Here is a 27,502-nt window from a genome sequence, read left to right as displayed (position 1 = left end):
CAAGCTCAATAGCCTGGAGGCCAATACAACATTTGTTAGGACCAAACATTTGTATTACTCCTGGAATAGCTTCAACGTCTTTGGAAATGACACGTCTGGAAGGTTCCGTGCCTCTTTAGACAACCTTGCATGTTTGCTTCAATAATAAAACCAGTTAAAAGATAAATACAAGTGGAGTTCATGCACTAATTACCTTACTGGAAGGTAAAGTCTCAATTTAAGGACAACAGTACAGCCACTATTTATTGGAGTACACCAAATAAAATATTATATAATATATTCTCCCTGCACAGCCTCTGGAGACATCTTTATCATAACCCAAAGGGAGCATTATTATTTACAACCTCTTTTCTTTGTTGGCTCATCAGCAATGTTTGTTCTTGGACCACACGTAACAGAGGATAAGCATGAATTAATAACGAACAAGGCCAGGTGTTGCATCACTTTCTTGTTAGTAACAAGGAGGGAGGTTTTCAAATGCCTCTTGAGTAATGCCAGAATAAATAGTTGTAGTTAATCCCACTTCCTCATTGCAACACTTCTTCTTAAATGAAGGATTATACAATGAAAACATTCTTGTATGTGCAATATCAAGGATTAAAACAAGAAGAGTCGTAACAAAGACATTTGAAAGGAGTAGTTTATTACAGAGCATAAGGAAACTACTACTCAGTCTAGACATGAAGCGTAATACAGCACGAGCTACTTGTTCCTCTGGAAGTTGAATGTATGTGGGTAGGAGGGCAGAAAAGCAAACAGGGAGTAGAGGAAATAGAAAAGGCACTCTTACACTTACTGTAGCCAACGGGATGACTTCGGAGTGATAAAAGGGAACAAAACCAAAACTTGAAACTCGATCCCACACATGGGATGGCCATGTAAACGAGGCTGGTTTCTCTGTACTACACCAACCAAATGTTGCCATTCCATTCATGAGGATACGAGAGCCAAAGAATTGCACCGGACATTTGAATGGGATTTCGAATCTAAACCCATCTAAAAATAAGAGCTGCAGTCCACAAATAAAAAAAGAAAAAGGTTGTAAAATCCCCATTAACAGTAGCCAGTTGAGGACGGACCAAAGCTTTTCTGTACAACACTCTGGAGCCTCAAGCAACACTGAAAAATGATCAAGTCAAAAGGAATTAGATATTCAAAAACCAAGTGTGTTTAAAGCTGCCTTCTGAAACCTCGGCTTCTCTGTATCCACGCCGCGTTTCAGAGAACAAATAAATAGTGTTGAGGTTTGAATCCTAGCCAATAAGACTCTCACCCCACCAAGCAGAAAGATGGGAACCAGGTTTCTCTGTAGCCACACCTGCCATCAATACACTTTGGGAGTAAAAGGGCCTTTAGTCACATCAAACCATAAAAAAGCGAGTGAACCTACATTTAAAAAAAGGACTCATTTAAAATTCGATTTCAATGCACAAACAATCCAATTTTCAATCACTATCAAGTATAACAACACCTCTAAAGACCAGAGCAGTGACATAGCAGCTTCTGACTTTTCTGTATTACGTCAGAAAACAGCAAAGGTCTGTAGAGGCATCTGAGGCTTTCGCTCATTTGAGAGCTTGAATAATTAGGATTTGGCTCGCCCCTTAGCCTGCAATGCATAGCATTTTTAATGTGAAAACAGCGACAACCCCAGAATTTTAATTGTGCCATTCTAGCATCCTCCACAAAGACGAGGGAATAAAGCGAACAAAAGGGGATAAAGAACACTGGGTCAGGGAATAATTGTACCAGGTGGACAAAAGGAGGAATGTTTAGAAAGAAGCTCAACTTGTTTGGGAAGAAGCCAGATCAGAGTACCTTCCAACTATCAGATTATGCTTCCAAACAAACTTGAATAGTTCCGAAGTTGCAGACTCCTTACATCAGTAGCACCAGTAAATTAAGAGGGGTATCGCATATAGCCTAATATGCTACCGCCATGACACCGATTATAAGACTGACGATACTGAGTGTGGAATGGCAAAAGGAGAACAACTGATGGCTGCTATTCAGGGCCTATCACAACAAGAAGCAGGGGAACCTCAGGACATGAGAAAAACACGAAGTACTATGGCGCATGAGTTCATGGAACCCATCCAATTCTTAAAACATCAAGTTTCTGAGGCATGCCTCCTATGACCCAGTGTAACACTGCAACCAGCAGGAAATGGCAACAAGACAGAAGGAAAGAAGTGGAGTGAGGAAGGGAGTCATGTGTTAAATGATACCATATTAATGAGAGAGAAGTGCATTTCACCCCCTGGAACCTTGGAGGCTTCTCTGTAGTATACACCAACAAGCCTGGGGGGAAAAGCTTAACAGGTTTAGTATTTGAGTTTTTTGGGCACCTCCCATGGGAAGGAGTCTCGGCCAAAGTGGCCATAGGCTGCAGTCCTCTGATACAAGGGCTTCTTCAGATCCAGCTCCCTGGAATACATAATCAACATGTTTAGCAGCAGTCACGTCCAGTGACCACAAAACACACATTCATACTCACGCAGACACACCAATCATATTTGCCGACAGGGAGTGTCAGGAGTAACAAAGAAAAAAAATTATAATAAAAAATAAAAACCAGGTTAGATCAGCTGGTAAAGAGGGAAACACATGAAGCTACACTTACCATGCCAACCCTGAGCAGTGTGTTGACTGCAGCTTGCAGGTGGAAGCCATTCATCCAATTTACAAAAGCACGCTTAACTAACTATGAGCTACAAGGCTTGATTACATCAGATATCATAAATGTCATTGTCTGCCCTAATAAATCAGACGTATGCCCTCGGTAATGCCCACATTTATAACCTTCAACCCATGTTATTAAGCAGAAAGACTATGGCAAACTCGCAGGTTTCAATCAAAAAAGCCAAGCAAAATGTTGTAGAAAAAAAACAATTAAAAAAAGGCACATGGCACTGTCTCAGCATTTAATAGATTACTCAATTGAATTAACGCTACATTCTGGGCAGGGCAACTAATTTAAAGACAAGGCGCAGCACAGGCAGGAATTAGGAGGCGTTTCATCGAGAAGTATTACCTGACAATGACTCCAGGACGGAGATCAAAGTTCCTCTTCACAATGTCAAGCAGCTCTCTCTCGCTCTTGTTGGAGGTCCCATAGTGGAAGATTGAAATGGAGAGGGGATGGGCAACTCCAATAGCATAGGATACCTAACGACACATAGATATTATATCAATTAGAAACTCTTGCAGCTCCACCTCTTAAAAGGAAAGGAAAGGCTGCTTTTGATGCTGCCACTCACCTGGACCAACACTCTCCTGCAGAGCTCAGCCTTAACCAGAGACTTGGCCACCCAGCGTGCAGCATAAGCAGCAGAGCGGTCAACCTTTGTGTAATCCTTCCCAGAGAAGGCACCACCACCGTGAGCTCCCCAGCCTCCATAAGTGTCGACGATGATTTTACGTCCCGTCAGGCCAGCATCACCCTGTGAGGAGAGAACGGAGGTTCAGCAGGCAAGTAACTCACAGTCTAATAGTTTCTAAAAGCCACATTTTCCCACATTTACCTGTGGGCCTCCAATAACGAATCTCCCGCTGGGCTGCAGGTGGTAGATGGTGTCATCATCCAAGTAGATGCAGGGAACCACGGCCTTGATGACTTTCTCCTTCAGGGCATCTCTCATCTCCTCCAGGCAAATATCCTCATCATGCTGAACAGAGACGACGATTGTGTGCACACGCACTGGAAGCATGGCACCACGGTCCTGGCGGTACTGGACGGTAACCTGAAAATAATGTGAAAATATATAATGAGCTGAATTCCACCAACAAAAAGAGGATTAATAGTAGAAAATTACAGCGGGTATAACAACCCTACCTGTGTCTTTGAGTCTGGCCGGAGCCATGGAAGGGTGCCATTGCGACGCAGCTCAGCCATCTTAGCGTTCAGCTTGTGGGCAAGGACAATTGTGAGAGGCATGCACTCCTCAGTCTCATCAGTGGCATATCCAAACATCAAGCCCTGCAGAGGAAGAGACATTTTCGCAGTGTTAAAAAAGCTTAATTAAAAAAAAAGGGACCATAAAAAAGACAAGTAATCTGTGATATCAAATTGTTGTTAATATCCACTACTGACCTGGTCCCCTGCACCAATGTCCTCCTCGTTGCGATCAATGTGGACACCCTGAGCAATGTCAGGAGACTGCTGCTCCAAGGCCACAAGAACATTGCAGGTCTTATAGTCGAAGCCTGTGCAGGAGAGAGAAGCATAATAAGTCAACCATGGAGCATTATAAGTCAACCATGGAGCATTATAAGTCAACCATGGACAACAAAAACCACACCCTGAAAAACGGGAAATACAACAACATGCCATACCTTTGCAGGAGTCATCATATCCAATTTGGCGGATGGTGTCGCGGACAACTTTCTGGTAGTCCACTGTGGCTCGGGATGTCACCTCACCGGCCAACAGGATCATTCCAGTCTTGGCAACCGTTTCTGCACGAGAGGAGGAGGAAATAACTCTTAAGATCCAGCTGTCAATATAAACATCTGACCTGTGCAAACGTAAACATCACCTGAAAAAAGTTTTTTCTCCTTACCACATGCAACTTTGGCATCAGGATCCTGCTTGAGATGGGCGTCCAGAACTGCATCGCTGATCTGATCACAGATCTTGTCTGGAAAACAAGAACAATGCAACTCAACACCGGCAGCAACAACAGACTGCAGCAGTCACCACATGGGGCTGTGGCCGAATGTAAATGGTGGCACCCCAGCACCGCCTTCATGGATCGTGCTCGGTGGGAGTGGCTCGCGGCGTCAGTCGCCATTTCAGCATGTGCACATGTGGTGAGGAAGGGGGGAGCGCGCGCAAAGCCGGGGACCGGAAGGCAAACATGATAAACTTATAAACACTGAACAAATTCAATCTAGTGAGGATTTCCGATGACACCCACTATTCCGCCATGTTGCACAGGTGAATGAAGGAATGAATGAATGACGCAACCGGTTATTACAACGCGCGTGCGTCAGGAATAGCCCCGGACGATTCAGACGGTTCAGGAAAACGTTAACATCTTCACAATTAATAATGTAGTGATGACAAGGCCACGTATGTAACGTTCACTTTAGCAGTGATACGCAATGACACTTTTTTTGTTCGCTGTCGACGGAGAAGACGCGCGACAGCATCATGTACCCGACGAAGATTAGCTAGCTAACGTTAGCTAGCAGCGCGTGCTCTTGAAACCGGCCCAGCTAACGTTCAAGTGGCGGAAAAGGCCAAATCATTCAAATACCAACGATGTGTTAGTTACTTATTGGTTGGACGTGGAATTGTACCACTGGTGGGATGAATAATGTCGCAGAATCGGCTTTAGATTTTGCTATTTTTCCTCGGACAACACTGATAAACGGGACGATGTGACGGGTCTTACCGGGATGTCCTTCTCCGACCGACTCTGAGGTGAACAAGAAGCAGTCCTCATCAATGAGGGAGTTGTGGAAGCCATTCATCTGCCCGTTCATTGTTGTTGTTGATGGCGGCCGCTGGTGCGAAAGGCGATAACAAACTTAAGTGTTTTCTTTACTCGCGGTGCCTCGGCGTTTCTTTTTCTCTGCTCCCCCAGAAGCGGCTGTCGTGCGTCTCTATTGATCCTCGAGCCTGAGCCTCATGGCGCAGAGCTCCAGTATTTATCCGCCGAAGTCAGACGCTCTGACGTCACGAGGAGGTGGACCATACCATTGAGCCTATCAGGGGGGGTGGAGCGTACTGTAACCAGGAATGCTTTGGAAGATGGCAATCCACCAACGTGTTGTTAAAAATGTTGGTGACAGGAGAGCCGTGCTCCGTCAGCACCTCCTACCTGAGTTATTACCTCGTTACACTGTGCGTCCGAATAATAAAGTTGGTAGGTCTGACTTTAAAGTCTATTTTTGTATTTTTATATCAAAGTCCAGTCATGTCTTCTTCTTTGTTTTCTTTTGAAAAATATTGCATCAGCAAAGTCTGAGCATGAAGCCTTTTTTTTTTTTTTATATCATAATTTAGTCATGCCTTCTTATTTTTTGTCTTTGTAAATGATTTTATTTGCAAAGTTTGACTTTACAGCTGCAGAGTTTGAGTCTCAACCCACCCACACATCTTGCATAACATACCTCAGCTATTCCCCCATATTGTATTCATTCTAATGCAGCTCAAAATTAATTCCCAACCAGACAAATCCTGACGCTCCGGGATGGCGGTTGACCCAACCTACAAGCCCAAAGGGTCAATATTTGACAAGTCGGGTAACTCAAAGCATTAGTATTTGTTTTTGAGTTGGGAATTTTTTACAAATTAGACCTTTAACCCCTAAACTCCTTTAAGAAGTTAAGGATTGCCAAGCTGTCACTGCTTTGCAAAACAAAACAAAACCAAGATGTAGGATTGTGAATCATTCTTTGAAGGATCCTCAGGCTAACCATCCTACCGACTTCATTTCCTGTTGTATTTTAAGTAAGTAAAAGTAGAGCTGGCTTACAGCAACATTCACTCATTAAACAGTGTTAAACAGTGCAGTGTATTCTGCTGTGATGTTTTTTATGAGTTTATTATGACATCTTACATAAAAAACACTGTGTGTGATGCATCTTATACAGGGCAGCAAATTAATGTTTCCTAGAAACCATCATTGTGAATTCGGCTTTAAAACAACAGTGCTTTAGTTAATTTGATAAGTTGTATTTATTGTAGCTATCACAAGAACATCAGAACATGTTGGAGAAACAACCAGATTAACCTGGCAATGCATTTGGAACAAAAGTGGAAATTGGAGAGAAAAGCAGATGCAGGGGATATAATATCTCAACATAAGTTGATTATAATTTACTCAAAAAGCTCCAGTCTTCCTCTTACCCTTCAGGCCCTGTGGTGTAATACAATCAAAAGCTCTGATCGTGAACATGCTCTATGTTTGTAGGAACAGATGGGTATAATTAATGTCTGGACAGGCACAGGCTCCAAATCTGGGCCACTTTATTTGTATGAGAAGACAAAAGGTACCTCTAATATTGTTTGGAGAACTTTGTTTTGCAAGATATTTCAAGTTAAAACAAGTAGGCCCCTGTGTTTAAGCCCCTAAAAAAGAAGTAGTCATCCAGACTCGGCAGGTCGCTACAGGTTACTGGTCCAACCTGCCAGCTCATTTACGTACACGTATTCAGCTCGGTTTGGGAATATGAACGGATCTGATATCCGGACCCTATGAACACACGAACACAAGGCTTGTCATGTCATGGTGACAAAGCATTTCTGAAGGTGTGGAGCATAAAAAAACATGGTTTTAATCAAAGCCAAGTGTTGCATCATTAAGCAGAGTGACCGGACGTTCGATCTCATCTAAAGTGAGCAGCAAGAACATGTTGACTGTTTTCTAATTGGTCGATCATTGTGATGGTAAGATAAGTGAAACAGTGCCTGTTGGGTAATTTTTTTATCATGTGAGAATACATATTGATTTCCCTTCACTATGTACCCATGAGTGTTATTAAACACACAGTGACTCACATCACAGGGGTCATGCAGGATCCTGATAACAGATCCAGCTAATAAAAACAAAACTCTTCCCATTTATGACATTAGAGGGTGTTGTCAGCTCATTCAGTGGTGTGGCTTGGGCTTTTGCTGTTTAATGTCACTAAACTAAGCAACTCAATCCCTGACCGGTGTTGCATCAGAACGGTACAGTCGTTTGTCACCATGAATTTGCAGGGGTGGACACTTTCTTTTCAGAGGGCAAAAGCATGATGCAAGATGCACCTGCTGTTGCCTTCTGCAGGATGTGTTGTTGTGTCTGGTGCCCACATTCTTTTTTTTTTTTATTCAGTGAGTCAAAAATAGAAACCAACCGTCACCAATAGTGTTAAACCACAAAGAACTGAGTGGTTATCCAAACATAGATAACAATGGTCTGGATATAGACTTCAGTACTGGTATCATCATTGAATGAAGGTCAGTTATTATAAATGTGCAGAACTGCTGTTGCATTAATGACCTTTATAGTCATATTGGTAATATTACATGCAGTTCTTTGTGCAATAGCTTTCATAGCTCAGACTGCATTCTCTCATGGAATGACATTTAATTTTTAAGGTCATTTTTTCTACATGCAAAGCCTCATCAAAAGCTCAGTCATGGTCAAAATAAATATTTAAAGGGTAACTCCATCAATTTTAAACATTAAAGGGTGTTTACAGGGCTTGGAGAGTACGACTGAATGTGTGAAAGAAATATCATACATCCTTTTGTGGCTCCAGAGGAAGCTACATGTAATCTGATCAACTGCCTCCAACTGCCTCCAGTGATGCCACTTAGTGGCTAAGATGCATTGTGGGTAATGTAGGCATCCACTTTTGAAAAGAATGAAGAATGTGTGGAATAATACCGGAGATGTCTCTGGTTCTGCTTAATCGAATTTGCTCATTTGGTTTTTAAACTGTCCATAATAGGAGTGCAATGCAAGTGGACTGCTTTTCAAAACCTGCCACCTACAATACCCACAATGCAACTTATCCACTGTGACATCAGTGACATCTCTGGAGGCAATTTATCAGATTACACGCAGCTTCCTCTGGAGCCACAAACTTGAACTCTTCAGTGTATAATGTTTTTCACTTAGTCTGATGCTTAAACTAAAAAGATGATAAGATGCAAGAGATTGAACTGTAATTACCCATTTTTGAAGAAATAGCAATAAATAAGAAGAGACTCAGGAAACAGACAGACAGCACAATTTGAAAGGGAGTATATTATTTCTTTGGACAGAGTTGCACTAGTTTTTGGGTTGGAGAACAAAGCAAGCAACCCCTAAAAACCTTCTCACATCACTGATTGGATGATTTTCACACAGATTAACCATTTTTTCATATGATATATATTTTTTGACAATTTGATTCACAATCTTACAAAGACCTGTAGACTAAACAAATCTCCATTTCAGACAATAACAGCGACATTTGATCTGAATTGACTAAAATGGAAACTGGAGAAATCAAACTCTTTCTTCGTAGTTCCTAATAGAAAAAGAAAATAATTATCAATATTCTGTTACATCATTTGACATTTCCATTGAAATAATGCTCCCTCACTGGCCAGCAGAATTCAGGCTCATTTAACAGTTAAATAAGAAAATAAATAAATAATTTACGTAAAATAATCTTTGTGGCATAGATTGTCTTCTATTTTTGTTTTCTACTATACTTAATATTTGTCCTTTACATACATATTTCTTCTATTTTAGCCACGTCATTACAAAACAATAACATTCTGTAGACACATTTTTTCATTAACATTTCACGATAGATATGCAATGGTCATGACTGCAGAACTGATCATACTAAATCACCTAAAGTAGGACAAAGTCATACAATCATCAACATTTTCAAACATGTTACTCTACACAAAAGGTCCGATAGATTTTTTCATTTCAAAATCAAGAAAATACATGAATGCACTATGAAATGATTCAAACAATTTCAGATGTATGCAAGCACGACTGCCCTGCATTTTCTTCTCCTAACATTTATACTGAAGTTAAGTTTTTTTATACTGTCCTTACCATGTTTTTCTAACAATTTTCACAGCCACGATTATAACAAAGAGGAGTCAAAAACAGCACTTTACGGCACGAAATCACAGTACCGGAATGTATAGTATGTCCAGCAGCAAACCATGCAAACACAGTCACACCCCATTCACTGTGACAGCTAGCTACACACACACACACACCCACACACACACACACACACACGACCTTGCCATCCAAAACACACACACACACGCAGGCGTCCATAAAAACACATACGCACAAAAACTGATTACAGACATACACACTGAGGTTACAGCTACAACAGTGTACACTGTCCTACGCTAACAGCCCAAAAGTACAAAGAGTCTAAGATGGTGCATCTGAGTTCACACGGTAACAATGCAACACGACTATTGTGACTACTGTCACTGTCAGCTAATCACCAGGATCAGTAAGGGGGGATCTGAGCGAGAGAAAACACGAAAACAAACAGCGGAGCCGTGAACTGAAAAATGAGAACGGAACATTTCATTTATTTGAAATATCATGTTTGCATTATGATATTTCACAATAGTGGGACATGTCAGCTTTGTATTATACTGCCTACAGTGTAATGCAAAGCCCTGTGGAAGCTCTACATAGTAGAGTGCCTGCTCACATTTGTCAGAGATGATTATCAGTCAGATTTTTACTAAAAGTCCATGTGGAGAACATCATGCAATAATGTCAGAAACTGAATATGTTTTAAAAATTGAATAAAAACAGATATGTGATCATTGTGATTGTTGAGTAATTCCTTTCAGAAAGTAACTTTGCCACTGTGAAAAGGCAGATAAGGCCCATTAACTCACATAAATGCATGTGTGTCCAAGCAATATACCGCAGGTCTCCGGGGTCAGATATTGCTGTAGCTGTTACCAATCTAGTTGGACCAGCAGAGTTAGTGGCCAACAATTAAAGAACTCGTTCTGGCCAGACAGCTCTGCAGTGTCAGCTGACAGCTAGCCTCCCACACCCATCTCATCCCGTTGCACTGATTTGGCAGTCTATTTAAAGGCTTTTTTTCTACACTCACATTCACTCTCTACGCCGACATGTGCTGCTGCTGCTGCCGGGGCAAGTGGCCGAGCACCCTGAACCCCAGTCTCCACCTACTTTGGTTCTGCTCTGTTAATGCACCCCGGAGGGACTTTAAGTCCCATTGGTGGAACATCTGAAATGCTACCTGCATGTTAAGTATCATGTTGCTGTGTAATTCATGCCGAACTTCCAAAGCAGGGAATATGCACAAGAGTAGAATCATTCTGCCAAGTCAAAGCGCACGGCTAACTCCGTTTGCAGAATCACAGAAACTTATAATGCAATCGAGTGCTGACCAGGCTGGTGATGCGTTCATGGGATGTTTTAGAATAAAACACATTATTCACTCTGGCCAAGAGGACCATAGAGTCCTCGAGGCTTTAGGTGTGAGCAGATCTGTTCCACAACTAAAGCAAACTAATGATTTGTGAGCAACATCTGCGTCATACTTCTTATCTCAAAAGCATCGCCTAACGCTTGTAAGCGGTCTGCTGACGTGACTAGTAGGTACATCAGTGCAGAGTTTCAGCCACTGTCAGAAAATAGGCAGGATGGTTTCTAAAAAGTATTAAGTAACCACTCTTTTACTCTACATGACCATAAATCCTTGAGTATTTCCTAAGGTGTCAGCTCCCTGTACTGTCCACACCTGAGAACGGACAAAGATAGAAGAAACACAGGACAGAGTGAAGGTTTACAAATAAAAAAAATAAAAAACATACAATGTGCACAGTTTAATAAAACAACTCAAGGCAAAGTAAGCCTTCTGGGCAAACCAGATGGCTGTTCCTGAAAAGAATGGTGCCAAAAACTGTATATTTTCCTCAGAGAAAACATACAGTGACGTGGATGTATTTAATAAAAGACACAACAGTTGGCTATGTGACCTGTGACAGCAGCAGGACTCGTCTGTGCATCACAGCCCTGAATCCCTCGTGTCGTTCCCTTTCTCCCCCGGAGCAGACAGCCGGCTGCTGCTGCCCTCTGCTGGGCGTCCTGTGGACTCGCTCTCAGCTTTTGTCGCGGTGCTGGACGGAGAGTCATCAGTGACGTTGAGCTCTTTCATTTTGGCCTGTGCGGGGCTGCTGGAGCGGCTGTGGCTGTGGCTGTGGCTGCCGCTGCGATGCTTGCGGTGCTTGCTCTTGCGCGGACTGGGGCTGCGGGACCTCGTCTTCATGAGGACAACGGTGCTGTCATCTTCTGAGCTGAAGTCGGAGCTGTCTGAAGAACTGTGGTCAAGACCTGAAGTGGGAAGCTGGATCTGAAGATAGATGAAAACGAGGATAAGAGTGGGGTGGAGGGGGTAGAATATGGAGCAAGAGAAGCTAAATGTCAGTGGAGGTTAAGTGAAGATACGGATGTGAATTTGCTCTAAGATGAAATGCACTTCATTGATTTAACCTCAAAGGGGTTAAAACGTCAGAGTTGTGATTACCTGAAATGGCTCTGTTACACCCACAATGGTGCTCATGTTGTTGCTATAGTAACCCAAGATAAAGTCCCCTGAGCCTTTGGGCAATTCCTCCTCGGTAAAGGTTACCTGGAAAACATTAACTCAGACGTCGATTAAATGTGAAAGTAAATGAGAGCTTGAGAAAATTCAGCACGTATCCAGATTACCTGATGCTCTTGTCGTTGAAAATCAGCCTCCTCTTGCTTGGCCCACACGTATCCCACATAGTCCTTATGGTGCTTGAAACCCACCTAGAGGGGCGGCAGCACAATCACAAAGAGCACTCGACTGAAACTTGTAATGCACAGATATAATAGTTACGCTGGTCCTAATGATCTGCTGTCATGGGTTCTTGTTATGTTATGTTAAGACTGAATTTACCTTGTAGAGTCCGATCCAGTCCCAGGAGCTGCGAGCGAAGTTGGGCATCACTTTGAATTTCGCTACGGCATCAGCAATACTATTCCACTCATCCTCCACCATGATTGTGACCAGGGGGACATCCACCTTGTATGGAAACTACAGAAAAATATGTGCAGGACAAAAATATGGTGAAGTCAGATAATCTTAAATGATAATAAGAGCTGAGCGCTTTTTTAAGTACGGAAAAGGAGAGGGAGTCAGGTTTATTAGCTTGCGAATATCCAAGACTTGACTGTAGAGTCTGTAGAGGGCCACACAGTGCAAAAAAGTTACGTGGAAGATACGTCAAATGTCATATACAGGAAGTCAAACTTCTCTGGCTTCATGCGCCACTGAACAACTTTCGTGAGAATAAGTGGGGTTCCATCTTTGACGCTGAATCCAGATGTAAGTTTCAGAAATATTAAAGACTGTTGATTCTGAAACTACAGTGTTGACAATAGTATAGTTTCAGTATTCCCAGAGGAAATGAAAATTGGAAAAGAGATGTCAGTAGTGTCTCATTCATTTCTCCTAGACAACTATGAGATCTATGAGAGACCAAAGTGAGGCTGTGGCTGATTTCTCCTGTTTCTCAATTGTTTCTCCTGAGAAACAGGTGCAGAAAATCTCAACTTGGGCTCCCTGTAAGTTTCAAAGGAGATCTCATCGAGCTCTCAATGACGTTTCAGAATGTCTCCCCAGTGCTGGAAAGGAGCAAGGTTTAGGCGGTAAAGTCTCAAGTCTCACCTATTGCTCCTAAGGAATTTTAGGAGAAACAAATGAGAAATGTTTGAGACCAAAAAAGACTACAGCGAGACTGAAATGAGAACTCTCATTGAGCTCCTTTACGGCTCCATAGCCAGTAAAGGAGCAAGCTTTGAGCAGTAAAATTTTTCTTCAGTATTGGCACCAAATCTAAGTGTTGCAAACCATAAATCATATTTACAGCGTACCCTGACGTGTCTCACCTGCAGGGTAAAGATGGAGGAGACTGGTTTGTGGTCACTGACGGTGTATTCCATGTAACTGCGGTAGTAGTGCTGCGTGACTTTGACCCCGCTGGTCAGCCCCGACATGGAGCCACGCTTCCCTGCGCTGAGCGCTGTGCCTGCAGGCGCCGTGGCTCTCAAGCGCCACAGGATTCGGTCGGTCCAAGCTGGTTTGCGCTTCTTCCCACTGGATGGGGGACATTTAAAGAGAGGGATGGAGAGAAGAGAGAGAGAAAAAAAAGGTCCATCTTGTTTAAAATCAGCACATGGGGAAAAAACATAAGAGGCACTTTCATGCTTCCCCCAGGCGAGTGAGGACCTTTCAGACAGGAGAGTATTACCGAGCCAGACTCTGTGATATCTGGTCAGTGGCCCAGAATTCATAACAGCACCCTCGGCACCGCTCACCTCGTGTCGTATGTATTTGTTCCAGTGTCAAATTTGTAGGTGGGAGGGAATTTCAGCGGCCCCTCCTGGAAACCCTCCAACACCGTCTCACTGTCTTTGGCCATGTTGAGCTGTATCAAAGAGAATTAGCAAACATCACCGAGGACTTCTGTTCAGACTCAACTGATGTCTCTGTTAACCACACAGTGTTTCTCTACTGCCCTCTAGTGGCAATACATACACAGTGCACAGTCCATCACACAAGAAAGACGTCATTTTATCATGTACGACCTGACATTTTAATGACCTTTCAGCATATAAAAGGTCTTCACAAGAACTCTGATGTACAGTTAAGATTTTACTATATAATAGTATTCCAGTGTATAGTGAATACAAAGGAGCTGAGGAGGAATGTGCATTCAGTGATTCTAACAGGAAGACAGGGAGATAAATTAATTTTCTTTCTAGATTTTATTAGGCAGTCTTTATTTTTACCTGATCCTTTTCCCACAACATTGGAAACTTGTTGTTATCGATGGCTGATTTCACCACTTGCATATCCAGGTCATTGATCCGGAAATTCAGATCCCCAAACCAGAACACCACGCTGTGGGAAAAAAAAAAAGAGTTATTTCATAAATACATGATGTCAGCGTGCAGGTATATGAGTGCTCGTGCAGCGCTGATTTTCAAAATGACTGTGATGTCGCCTATTTCTGCAAATGAAACCGTGTGTGTGTCTGTATCTGTGTGTTTGTGCGCTGACTTACTCGTGGTCAAGAACCCCGGTGGCAGCCTGGCCCTCGAACTGCTGCTGCTGCAGGATGCTCTCAAAGTCCTCCATGCGCTGCTCTGAGTTTTCCATGTGAGCCGGCAGGTGGCAGTTGAGGAAGCAGATGGTATGGCCGAACACTGACATGCGGGCGCTGACACCACCTTTATTCCCCTGTGAGCAACGGCAAGCAGAGGGGAGGTGAAGAAATAATTCAGAAAGGTAAGAAACACGCTCGTGAAGGAGAGGGAATGTCTTTATTTCCTCTGGGAGCAAAATAAAATAAATGACTGGATCAGCGATGTAGGGCTCCTACACACAGTTACTGGTGTATCAGTGTTTTCACTGTATTGAGTGGCGTGTGTGTGTGTGTCACAGAGAAACAGGAAGTTTACCAGGGAAGAATGCCATCAATACTTAATGCTAACAGTAAAGTGCACAGTGGGGGGACAGGATGAGTCTGTGGGCTGCTTCCCGCTGTCCCCCCCGACTGCTGTGACCCACTAAAACACGAAAGATGTCTCAGTATGAAATCTGCAGAATCTGCAGAGTTCAAACAGTGAGGCTTTCACTTTGGACGCCGTCCTCCAGAACTTTATTAGGGCTGTTACAGGCACATTACAGTTCCCACTGGATGCTCCAAGTGTATCTTTAGTCTCATAAACCTGGATGGAACATGATTTGACTATCAAATAACAAGACCTGATAATATGGTTGGACTGCAGTCGCTCCAGTCTTTCATGTAAATGTCATTTGCACCAGATTATGCTCCACGGACGTAACAACCACAACATCCTCATCAGTTCTGGATAATGCAAACAACCTGCTCTGCATGTGAAGTTTGTAGAAAGTGTAGAGGAGCGACAGAAATACAATCTTAAACCACGTCACTCCAGCTGAGATGAGATGTCGTCCTATGTACAGCTAAGTTACCATGTGTGACGTTTACGTAACACAGTGCCGATCACAGAATGGTGTCAGTGGCCGTCTCACCCAGTAACCCCCCAGGCCGGTGCGGGTGGTTTCAGTCTGGACTCCGCGGAGGAAGGGCAGATGGAAGTACTTGGCAAACACCAGCAACAACAAGCCCTGCATTCGCTGTGAGGTCACCTGAGAGACGAGGAGAGACGGACAAGGCAGGCAAAATAGGATAACAGTCATCAGTTGAGCTTTGCATAACTCTGAAGAGACGGCAGCTTTAAAGTTCAGGGTAGCGGTATAAACATCTGTTTAACATGCGCAGGAATTTCAATAAACAAATTCTCCGAGCTGAATCCTGAGAGTTCATTTCTGCTGCTCCGCTTCACTCTCTCACTCTTCCTTCCTCTTTCCAACCCCCCCCTTTGCATTTCCATTTCGCCCTGCAGGAGCCGGTGGCCCAGCTCTCCCATTACTTTACACCGAGCGCTGCACATTAAGGAGGCCGGAGCTCGTGGTCTGCCCTTCGCCGTGGCAACAAAACCACACGTGTCCACACTGCAGGCACTTGATGGTCAGACCCATCCCTTCTCCACCATCATTTCATTGCACTTGCTTCTGCTTCTGCATAATAATATGCAGATTTTGACATTTGTGTACACATGTTTTTAGCTGGAATATGACAAGTGCATTAAGAATTGTTACAAGATGAGGTATTTGCACGTTATACCGAGTCTCTCACCAGATTTTTATGTTCACCCCTCCCTCTCTCTCTCTCTCTCCAGCGGTCCACACATCCCAACCCCCCCAACTGCAGGCCGAAGAAGCATGATCACACTCTGCTGGAAATGCCTTGTGGGCAGTAATGGAGGCACACATCTCCACGTGACATGAGACCCTCTCGCTTGTATACTAACTGCCTGTTTGAGCAACTTTGTTGCGTAATGGATTCTACTGAACCGTGAAGTGGACCGACTCTAGTTGTGGTACGTGTGTGTTGGACACAGACAATGAGTGTGTATGTGTGTGTGCACGTGTGTGTGTGCGTGTGTGTGTACAGTCTGGGAGGATATAGCTTTGCCTGCATGTACTGTGGTTGAAAAGCGTTTCTTATCAACGTCAGTGAACATTGGAGGAGCTCCCGAAGGCTGCCGCGCTACATTTAGTCTAAGAACAGAAAAGACATTTAATAACAAAGACAAAGAGAGAGAGAGAGAGCGAGTGCATGTGTGCAGCGGTGTACGTCTGACTTTGTACAGCACACACGCACGAATGAGGAAATGAGCTGTGAGTAACAAGTGTGATGTTCGCAGGGCAGTTGGAGAATCTGGAAGAAGTCCAGTGCAAATAAGGCTTACTCATCCAAATCTCTGATACTGACAACCGCAGAGACGTCAACATGCTCGTTCACTATAATTCATCACACAGAACTACATCAGATATCATTCGCTGGATTTAGCTGGACCTTAAATTAAACTGATTTATTGACATATGTGTTTAATTCAAAGGTAGCTCCAAAAACATAGCGGGTTACTGACAACTGCTGCTCTTTGCTCGCCATCCTTGGCTGTGGCTAGCTACCGTTAGCTCATGGCTCAGTCAGATGTAGATCCAGTCATAATACAGCGGCTCTGACCAAGACTACGACCATAAGACTCAGCAGGCAGGGACGAGAGAGGCGGCAGCAGGTGTGTAGAGATGGAGTATTTTCACATCTTACTCTGTGAATCAAGGATTTATTTCAACCTACCAGAGGTGATCAGGAAAGACAAACCGAGACTGTGTAGGTGAGTTTTATTGAGTTCATGTTGAGTTTGAATTACTGTGCTTGATGATGAGTTAACGAGGCAGTTAAGCTCGTCTTAAAAAATATTCTTTACAGAAAAAACTGCAATTTATTTCAAAGGTAGGCGATTGTTATTGCAGTGCCTATTTGATCTAATCTAAACACTTATTATTGTTAAAAACTATCAAACTTAGCCTCTCAGTATTTAAAATGTGTGTTTGGCAGTTTCATAGTGTAATAAATAAAATACCAAGTCAACACATTTTAAGAAAAGGTCAAACTAATAAATCATTCAAGAAGTCACGCTGCAACACTTTCAATAGAGAGTGAACATGCTGTAATTAGAGATTAGGGCCAGGGATAATGTGTGCTTTTAAATTGTAGCTTACTCAAACAGAAAGGATGGTGACGATCAGCAGCTGTGTAGTGGGAAAAATGTCTCGTTGGCTCCGTGTTTCTGCAGCGACGGGCTGATTCGAGGGAGCCTTCTTGTGCTCGCAGCACTTACAGCTCGAACCTGACAATGAGTCCCGGTGAGCGGACGATCTCAGAGTGGAAACGACTGACGAGGTGTCTCGTTACTTGGTGTCTGTCCACCGTATCATGACTGGACAGACTCCTACTGACAGCCTCGTGTGTCTCCCTCCACTCAAGACAAACTCCAACTTCACATCCACGACATGAAGTACGGGAGAAAGGTCACATGGAGATGATTTCAACAGGCTTTAAACTAACGTAGCAGACCGTGAGATAGCTGGAGGACAGAATCAGTCTCACTGTCAGAATCCCATCAACACTGACAACGACGTGATCCAAAAATAAAACAGCATCCTGGGAGACATTTGTCTGGCTGTTTCGGCTTGACAGCTGATCACGCTCCCCGGCTCACCATGCCAACGGAGCTGAGATTCAGCCAGACGAACACCAACCACAGCTACGTAATCTGCCCTCACACACACAAAACATGGTACATACCAGCACACCAGGCGGTTCTGGAGAGAATAAACACTTTAGATGATTTCGCTACACATTTTCCACCTCTTTATGGATGTTTTGCATATTTTACAAGACAAGCTTTTAATGTTTGGTATGGACAGGGTTTCTACACAGGCACTTACATTTAATGCTTTTTAAAACCTTTTCAAGACATTTATATGCTAATTTTGTTGGTAAGTACAAAGGTAATTGATATATACGGTATGTTGTCCTGCACAAACTTGGGTGCATGTTATGCAGGAATATGGTTATTATTATTATACTTGGCTTAATCTACATTTTGCAAACAGGTAAAATAGGTTTAATGGTTTTTAACATGAGCAGAGGAGTTTGACTCATTCTGACAAAAAAGATCGACGAATGACATTTATAAACCATTTTTGTGTCAATTAAGAATCACAAATTCAAATGTAAGGCTATTCAATGACTTTTAAGGCAATTTAATTACTTTTAAGGCCTGATATTTATAAAATGTAAAGCTGCATTATGTAGTTTTGGGGATGACATTTAAATCAGAACACAAATTCATGTAGTTTAATGTTTGTTAAATGTATTTTTGCTGGACCCTGCCATCTTTCTAGCTTCTAACTGTTAGGTGGGGACCTTAATTCCTTTTCCATTCCATTTTTTTATTTCAGTTATGGAAAGAAATAGTGGAAAGAGTTTTTTTTAATCAGTTTTGTTAATTTAAATCTTTTGAATCAAACTACAGAGTGCACCTTTAAGGCCTACACCTTACTGGAATATTTATTAGGAAGTCTTTGCCATGTCCCCTTGAATTTGTCCATTACATGAAACCTTCTCTTAGTAAACTACCTCCCCACACTGGTAGAAAGATGGTCAAATCAAGTTAAGTCTATTTGTATAGCCTAAAATCGCATTACGTGCCCCAATGGGCTTCACCAACCCCTCATAAGTTGTTAGATGAGGGCAAATCATTGCACAATAAAAGTGCAAAATACAGTAATGAGATTAAAAATAGTAAAATAGTGAATAATATAAACCCGACCAAGAGACAGTGAGAGCCTGACTTTGCATCATGAGCTTTGCAGACGGTGGAAGACTGCAGATACGCCGACATTACACGCATGTTATAAAATTATCACTCCGTCCGTTGCTTAGGGAACAAAATGAGCCGAAAACAGCAGCAGAAAGCAGAGATCTCATCAGCGATCGCATACAGCATGGATCTAAGCGGTTCATCTGAGCGTTTTAATAACCAGACTGTGCATATGTGTTGATAATAAAAGTCGTTACTGACCAGCACGTAACCAAAGGGGCTGAGTCTCTCCATGCAGACCTCGCTCCACTGGTCTGTGAAGAGGACATCTTTCAGCCTTTTGTTAATCATAGAGTTCACTTCCTGCAGCCTTGAAGATAAAAATGACACACAACAGCACACAGGGGTCAACACCAGACGGAGAAGTAAGAGGAGCTGATGGTAATGGATTATTAAATAGGAGGAAAATCGTTGCCATAAGGGCTGAGACGCGACTGTGGCCGCTCATTAGCTGCATTGTCCGCTTCGTCCGTGTGGGACGAGTGAAAACGTAAATGGACACTTGAGCTTTTATGTGGAAGAAACCAGAATGACTAACCGCACCACAAAACACTCACCCGATGATGTACATGTCTGTGTTTCCATCTCCCACGTTCAGCCCCAGCAAGGACGTGATGTCATCGGGGGGCGTGGCCGAACCCACATTCCAAGTGATGATGTGCACTCTGCGGGAACAGGATGTTGTGTCATATCTCTAATAAACAACCGTGTCCTGCACACCTGAGTGTCACAAAGTGCACACTCTGAGTGAGACAGAAGAACGCTTGCATTAATATGTACCAATGTGTCTTTTCGATGTCACGTAAGAGTCAGTTACACTGTGCACAATCATCGTAATGTAATTAAACCAGACATTTTGATTCATATGCAGAGGACAGTGCATAACATCACTGAACTGATGCTGTTGAATCTAAAATGCTGTAGAAGGAAATGTAATCAAAGCTTTTATGTTGTTTATTATGGGATAATTATTTACTGCGATGGGATTTTATATGCTGGGCACCCTGGAAGCCCTGTGGTTAGCGAGGTCGCTTCATCCGACTGAAAGCTGCTCTGTGGGACTTCTGTGGCTGCAGACTCCATTATCGTTAGCTATTAGAGCTCTCTGTTAGCAGGTCAGAGAGAGGAACCAAGACGAGGGACCGGAGAGCGTGTATGAAGTCACTACCTTCGTGTAGACATGCAAGTTTGATTAAATTAGAGAACTTAAATCAGCCATTAATGTGATGATAAGGACGTTTGACTGTATAAATACAGTGCGTTAGCTGTCTAACAGACTGGTGGCCTTGGAAAGGCACAATGACAAACAGGATACGCACTTCAGAGAGAGAGGGAATACATTTCTGCACATTCACACATCCTACTGTAAATGTTACCCATGTTTGAGGAGCTATATCAAATGCAGCAATGGCAGCGTCAGGGAAATTACATCTGAATTCTCCGTTTACAACGTGAGGTAGTCGCACACAGAATGCAGCACAGTGAGGGGCCATCAAGCGCCGACATCGGTGTTGTTCCAAGCTTCCCAAGGAAATTCAGAGAATGTTCTATAAAAAGCGCAGAGCTATCTATGGTTGCAGTGTTATCATTAAACTGTCCCACAGTCTATTCTCACAGCCACAGCAGGGCACCCAGAGCAGCTGTGGATGGTAGAAATGAAACAAAGCATTTTGGTTTGCAAGTTTTCAAACCTTAGATCGATATATCAGATGTTTTCTGTGCTACAACACACAGAGAGGTTCCCTCGAGAACAACACTTAAGTGCTGTTCTTCTTCCTATTTTTTTCTTTTGACCTAAGTTGTTCATTGACTCAGTGACCTTATCAGTTCCATAAATCCAGTTTACCCTGTGGTGAATCATTACTACAGAACAAAGGAGCAGTTAGACACACCCTTCAGAAATAAAGGAACATCCAGTGGGAAAGAAAGACACAAACCTTTAACAGGTCATCCAGGTGAGAACATGTCACCCTTTTGAAGCTTAAATGGAAACATTTCAGCCCCAAAACGGATCATATTACAAAACATGAAACGTCTCTGTGACAAAGCTGGAAGAACTACTACTTTAAATAATTATGAACAAAGTGTTAATCGCCACAACTTGCCGATATGTTTCCAAAATAATCATGCAGCCCTGAAGTGTTGACTGTCTTTCTCAACTGTCTGGGAACTAAAAGCAACACGCAGACGTGCTGAGACATGAACGTCGGGACACACACAGATCAGAGAACTTGCCTGAAGTCTTCCACAGTCTGGGCCTGAGTGTCAGCTGTGCCTGCTACAGAGAGAGCTCTCTGTGCATGAGGGTTCAGGTGAGAAGGCACAGGCCTGCCGCCATGTGGGTCGGGGACTGAGGCAGCCCTCATCGGGTGGTGGCCGGGACCTTTCGGACCAGACTTCATGCTGGGCCCGGTGCGCTCCCCTAAGGGTTTGCCTGCTGCGGAGCGAGAGGGTTTGGGGCGGCTTGCAGCGATGCCATCAGGGGTGCTCTCTTCCTGGTTGGCCACTGGAGCGGGTTCATCCGCGGGCTCAGCTCTGGGCTCGGTGATGTCAACAGAGCCCTCGACTTTGGCGCATCTCTGGGGCCGCCGAGGCCAGGAGGGAGCTGCAGGCTGAGCAGCGGTGTCCGGAGCTGCTGTGTCCGATGCTGGAGCCCGAGCTGTTGTTGGAGCTTCGGCCGCTCCATTTGGGTTGTCCTCTTGTGTCTGGCTTTGGATCGGATTCTCTTCCATTTCTTAAGATTTCTGTGAGAAAGAAAACAGAGATGAGTGTTTCCACCTGTAAGACCAAAGCACGGACGATGTAATGTGATAAGAACTAAATGAAAGAAGGAGCTGAGAAGGTACGGAGACATTTCTACCACTGAAATGTTAACATGCAGCCTCTTTCACGAATGACAAGTCAGTTCAGCTGATTAGTCATGAGCTCCTATTGTCCCAGCACGACAACTGAGTGAGTCATCCAGGCTCTCACCGTTATGACTTCAATTACCTGCCTTCTCATAGCCTTAGAAACAGATGAGCACAGCTGCATGTTCTGCACGAGGAGCACATCTGAACGAACAAAATGCATAAAAGCAGAGAAGAGAAAGGACAAGAGGAGGCTGTATTCTTCTCCTGTCCCAACCTCTGAGAGCTCCTGGATGGGAGATGTGTAGCCTGGACGCAGTTTATCATCCTCTCTAGTTGTGCCTAAGCCGCCTGCCAGTCCTCCAGTAACCAGGGAGATGCTCAGTCAGTTCATATCAGCTCACAGCACCTGCCACACACTAACACGAGCAACCGCTGCACGGTCCGGAACAGCGAGAGTCAACAGCGTGGAAATAAACAACAACACACAGAGAGAGAAGGAGCTGCACGGAGATCACAGCAGAGGGAGGAATCTGAAGCCATCCATTCAAGTAAAAATCTATTCAGTTACTGTGTGAATAAATGTCTGCTTTGCCTGCATTTCACATCCCAGGCTCCATAATTGAGGACTGAGCGATCACGGCGATGAGCATGAATGAAAATTGAGCCTCGAGGCCATGAAATACATTCAATAATGCAAAATCGACGGATAAAACGATATATAACCAGCAAATTGTTCATCACCCAAAATAATTCTCGGATGTAAAATCCCTATGAGATAAAAAAAAAAAAAAAAATGTGGGGGACATGGTCTTGTGTGCTGTGGACATTTCTGAGCTTTAAAAAGAGCTGATTTGGGCAGAACACCGTGGCAGCCCGACCCAGATCCATCAGTCAGCGGTGGGAACACGTGAGAAAAGGACCAGAGAATGTCCATCTCATGTCCTTCATGAGGACTCCTAACGGTGCGTTCAGGTGCACGGACATGAAGGAATCACAGACACATTCTTGGTCAACAGGGAGCGGGAAAAAAAATGGTCTCTCTCTCTCTCGCAATGATTCACACGACCTTGAAGAGGCGGAGGCCACGACATTCACGCAGAGAGGGGTTGTACTTCAACATGTGCCCCAGAAACATCTCCCAGCCCACCAATAACCTGGTGCCTGGCTGGGTATAATGTATTCCTATGGTCCATGTATGGCATTTAGCGGAGGAGGGGGGGGGGGGAGTGTGGGAGGGCGACTGGGCACACGTGGGAGTGGGTGGGTGCAAAACGAGCCGAGGGAGGCGAGGGGGGAGAGCCGAGCGAGGCGGCCCATTCAGTGACAACACTGTGTCTCTTTGCAGAACGTCTCCAAATTGATCCTCTCACACTTCCCTCTGGCACTGTCTATTTTTCCAAGCTTTAATCCCCCTTCTCCCTCTCTCTCTCTCTCCCTCTCTCTCTCTGTTATCATCCCATTTCTCTAATCCTTCCTCTCCCCTCATCTTCTCCCCTACACTGTTGTTCCATCTCACCCACCTTCGCTGCATCTGCATCGAACCGCTCGCCCCGCCGCCAATTTGGTTTCACCCGTCCTGCGTTTCTCCCTGACCTTAAATCTTCCCAGTCGTCCCCTCTCTCATTCCCCCCCTCTGTGCTCTTTCGTGAGGTGACAGCGGTGATCCTACCGGCGACGTGCTCTGTATTGTTTCCTTCAGCCAACCGCCTCAGAGTCACTATCAATGACGTCAGCGTTCCCAGCGGCCACAGTCACAACAATCGGACATAGATCATAATCTGCGGTAATGTGCATCCGAAACATGGGTGGGGGGGGGGAAACTGGAAGATGAGAGGGAAGGTGGAAATGTTAACATGTTTAAACCATGTATAATACATGACACAAGCACTGCTGGGAACAGGGGGCACAGTATAGGATGTAATGAAGGTGATTACGGAATAAATACATATTCAAAACGTGAGATGCGGATGCTGATAAAGGTAGAAGCAGCACATGCAGAGGCTTCTCTGTGTGCACAAAAATGCTCCTTTTTCTTCACGTATGACTGAGCGAGAGCCGAGTATTTTTCCTTTCTGGGAACAGTCATGTCGAACCACCACTTCTTATTCCACTCACGTTCACCGAGCAGAGAGTGGAATGATTTGATAATAACAAATGTGTCATGGTGTTTACATGCACCCTCCTGAGGGGGTGAGAGCTGAGAGAGCCAGGAAGGATGTGGTGTAACCCAAACAGCAGGCTCTCGCCAGCCTTCTTGGCTCCTCTGATGGGATTATTTGACAACACGGATAGTTTTGGGTGACCGAGTCAGTCGAGGGTCAGTAACCGCGTTTCATGTCTAAAGGAAGCCGTCCGTATCTTCACGCCGAATGATCTTTCCTATTTGGTTGCATAATGTTGACAGTGATTCCAACCTTCATGTTTAACACGTTTTTCCACCTCTTCACTGTTTAATGTTGAAATTACAGCGGAGCAGGGTGTTGGTGTTCGAGGGGCCTCCAGGGCCATATGCCCCCGTGACGGGGATACTAATGATGACCCGGACAGAAATGACACCGGCAGCTGCTGCCACAGCTGTAAATGGCTCCTCCCGGTCCTAGTGCCTCTAAGTATCGCTCCCCTGTATCCAGGGGGCCTCATCCTTCTGATCAGGTCACAGCCAAGACTGTAGGATGTCAACATGATTTTCCTGATCGTCCAACGCTGAAGGAATTGTGCTGACAAACTAAAGTATAATGTCTGCCCTGCAAAATTACGTCGTACGTTGCGGTTTCATAGTCTGTCAATTAACGATTACAGAACTCAGCCAAATGGAGACATTCGCTTCATCCTGCTTCTTTCTGTAGAACTGAAAAACAAACCATCACCACGTTGTTATCAGTCAGTAGACACGCGTACACTGAGCGGTGTCCAGTAATTGGGATAAACATTTTCATTCAGTCAGATAATCTGTCTGTGAACCTGGCTATGGAGTCAAATTCAATGACAAAAACTCATTAGGGATGATAAAAATAAATCCTCTGCGCTTGGTTTGGCATGCTGAACAAGCACAGTGCATGTACGCCAACATCTGCATGAACATCTATCGTACAGAGAAGTGGTTGCACACGTCTTCCTTCCTGCACAGCTACTGGTTTTTCAGTTAAGCATGAAGGTGCCAACAGACTTGTGAAAACGTGCAACAGCAGCTTAACGGCACAGCAACTGCTGCCGCGGTAACAACTAAGAAAACCTGTTTAGTGAGTGATAATCAGTGCTGGAAAAAAGAAATGCTCATTTTGGAATCGGACGTAGCTACAGATGATTGTGCTCGCAGCCACGTCCTCCCCTCAGTGCATCTATCACATCAGATAAGATCGTCGCACGAGGAAGTTGAACATGTATCTCCAACCGAGGCGCTGAAATTTTGTGGCACTGTAAGGGGCCGTAAACGAACATGAACAACCCAGAGAAAAGGCTTTTTTTTTCCAGACGTGATGTGCCATTTCAGATCTGGCACACACCGTTATGTAAACGGTTTCAGGGTAGCTGACATAGTATTTGGCCCAAAGGTAAGATGTACATATTCATACACAGAGACAGAAAATGACTGATGTGTTCATGGCTGAAAGAGGACAGTGGCAGACTCTGGCCTAATTACACTCCCGGCTTCAAGGACAAGTTTTCAGGCTGAATAAAGAGGATGAAGGTCATTTTAATTCATTGTTTTGCCATCAGATACGATCTCAAGACACGCGGGTGTGTGTGTGTGTGTGTGTGCATGTATTTGTGTGTGTATGTGTCGGAGATGAGGGAGGAAATATTAGAACCGGATCAGATGTTTACTAGGAGTTAAGAGATTTTCATGGAAAAGATATTAAGGTGTACGTTATTACACAATTATTATCATCATCATCATCTTTTACAATGACTCTTACAGGAAGGAAGCAGCCAGGGATTATTATAATACCCTGTCAGACATTAATCTTGACATACATTTTCAATATATGTATTTTTAATAGCACTTATATGATGGAATTCAACACCGTGGATAAGGAAATGTCACCACTGTAAACCTTCAGTGCAGATTTCTAATATTTAATCTCTGTCATTGTATGAATAAAGAGGTTATTTCCATTGTTCACTCTTAATTATAATGTTTTTTAAGGCTTTAACACACAGATGTGACACAGAGTATCAATATCTCCTCTCAGGTAGACGCATCAGCACCGTGAGGATCAGCTGTCAGGTGTTTCTTTACAGGTGATGAAACGAAAGTAAACAACAATATCTCCTCGTCTCGGTGTCTGTGCTGCCACATTACACGTTCTCTAGAAAGGTGTCATGCTCGAATCTGAATACAAATCAACACCTTTTACCTGTTTGTGGCTCTTCTGTGCTGCGGGGGTTCGAACAGCTGATGGACCTCCGGGAAACCGTTTGGTTCTGCAGATGTAGAGGTCGGTTCGGTCCGGAGCCTCGCTGCTCGGAGGGTGTTAAATCACAAGAAGCCAAAAAGACGAAGAAGAACTTTCCGTTCCAGATGAAACCATCGGCATCCCAGCCCCTTCCTTCCTTTCCTTTCCTTTCCTTCCTTCCTTTCCTTCCTTCCTCCGTCCGTCCGTCGCCGTCCTCAGCAGCAGCGGGGTGATGACAGCGGGCGGGGAGCAGGTGGGTTCGGAGCGGTGCGGACGAACAGATTTGCGGGGCAGGCTACATGTCAGAACCGTCTCCGCTCCTCCCGCGTTTAAAGACACAGGCAGCAGCAGCAGCAGCGGCGGCGGCAGTCTGCCTCTCTGTGCCCTTCAAATTAAAACAGACGGAGACACGGAGACGGAGCGCGCTTCCGTAAACGAGCAGCCGCTGCTCGCTAACGAGGCGGCCGATTACTGTAAAGTCCGTCCGACTCACACAGAGCTGCGGCGGCTAGAAGCGACACGCGCGGGTTGTTACACCGTGCGTTCGCTGAGCAGGTGACAACACGCTCGTGCAAACGACTCCACACCTGGTTTCCATGACGACTTTATCAAACACGGACCGCGAGGGCGCGCGCCGCGTCTCCCATTCAACAGTGTAGAGTGAGTGGTCTTTTCTATGTGGTGAAGGTCTATGCTGGAAGCGCCGCTGCCCCCTAGCGGCGGAAGTGGTGAAGTGCGAGGGGTAATTAAGACTGGCGGTGAGGGTTGTTATGGAGGACAAAGACTGACGAAATCAGATATTAATAAAGAAATACATCGATAAATGAATAAAAATCACATTAAAATTACAATTTATAAAATATGCAGCCATTAATTG

The 27,502-nt window shown here is 44.2% G+C and overlaps 2 protein-coding genes across 2 annotated transcripts; both read right to left on the bottom strand.

Moving 5' to 3' along the window:
• Positions 1-622: 622 nt before the first annotated feature.
• Positions 623-5,658, bottom strand: mat2ab (methionine adenosyltransferase 2Ab). Its single transcript, XM_030417188.1, has 9 exons — positions 5,400-5,658; positions 4,563-4,640; positions 4,336-4,458; positions 4,094-4,206; positions 3,836-3,979; positions 3,525-3,743; positions 3,261-3,443; positions 3,035-3,168; positions 623-2,427 (listed from the first exon to the last, which is right to left on the bottom strand). Exons 1-9 carry the CDS (start codon positions 5,488-5,490, stop codon positions 2,325-2,327), a joined length of 1,188 nt encoding a protein of 395 aa, XP_030273048.1. The 5' UTR covers positions 5,491-5,658; the 3' UTR covers positions 623-2,324.
• A 3,067-nt stretch (positions 5,659-8,725) lies between these two features.
• inpp5jb (inositol polyphosphate-5-phosphatase Jb) lies at positions 8,726-27,283 on the bottom strand. The gene is made up of 13 exons (XM_030417381.1): positions 26,587-27,283; positions 21,612-22,120; positions 19,934-20,041; positions 19,578-19,686; positions 15,610-15,726; positions 14,615-14,790; positions 14,340-14,451; positions 13,866-13,975; positions 13,437-13,644; positions 12,445-12,582; positions 12,231-12,314; positions 12,046-12,150; positions 8,726-11,871 (listed from the first exon to the last, which is right to left on the bottom strand). Exons 2-13 carry the CDS (start codon positions 22,106-22,108, stop codon positions 11,527-11,529), a joined length of 2,109 nt encoding a protein of 702 aa, XP_030273241.1. The 5' UTR covers positions 22,109-22,120; positions 26,587-27,283; the 3' UTR covers positions 8,726-11,526.
• Between the last annotated feature and the right edge of the window lie 219 nt (positions 27,284-27,502).

This window comes from Sparus aurata, chromosome 5 (genome assembly GCF_900880675.1).
Source record: "Sparus aurata chromosome 5, fSpaAur1.1, whole genome shotgun sequence".
NCBI lineage: Eukaryota > Metazoa > Chordata > Actinopteri > Spariformes > Sparidae > Sparus > Sparus aurata.
The sequence above is the reverse complement of the archived record's forward strand: the minus strand, read 5'-3'. Positions and strand labels throughout refer to the sequence as shown.

Bases quoted from the DNA above. Each gene is read 5' to 3' on its own strand.
- mat2ab (XM_030417188.1), bottom strand. From the start codon at position 5,490: ATGAACGGGCAGATGAATGGCTTCCACAACTCCCTCATTGATGAGGAC. The intron at 4,641-5,399 runs GTAAGACCCGTC...CTTGTTTTCCAG, and splicing joins GGTCGGAGAAGGACATCCCG to ACAAGATCTGTGATCAGATC. The intron at 3,169-3,260 runs GTGAGTGGCAGC...ATGTGTCGTTAG, and splicing joins GCAGGAGAGTGTTGGTCCAG to GTATCCTATGCTATTGGAGT.
- inpp5jb (XM_030417381.1), bottom strand. From the start codon at position 22,108: ATGGAAGAGAATCCGATCCAAAGCCAGACACAAGAGGACAACCCAAAT. The intron at 13,645-13,865 runs GTGAGCGGTGCC...TCCCCCATCCAG, and splicing joins ACAAATACATACGACACGAG to TGGGAAGAAGCGCAAACCAG. The intron at 12,315-12,444 runs GTAAATTCAGTC...CCGCCCCTCTAG, and splicing joins ACTGGATCGGACTCTACAAG to GTGGGTTTCAAGCACCATAA.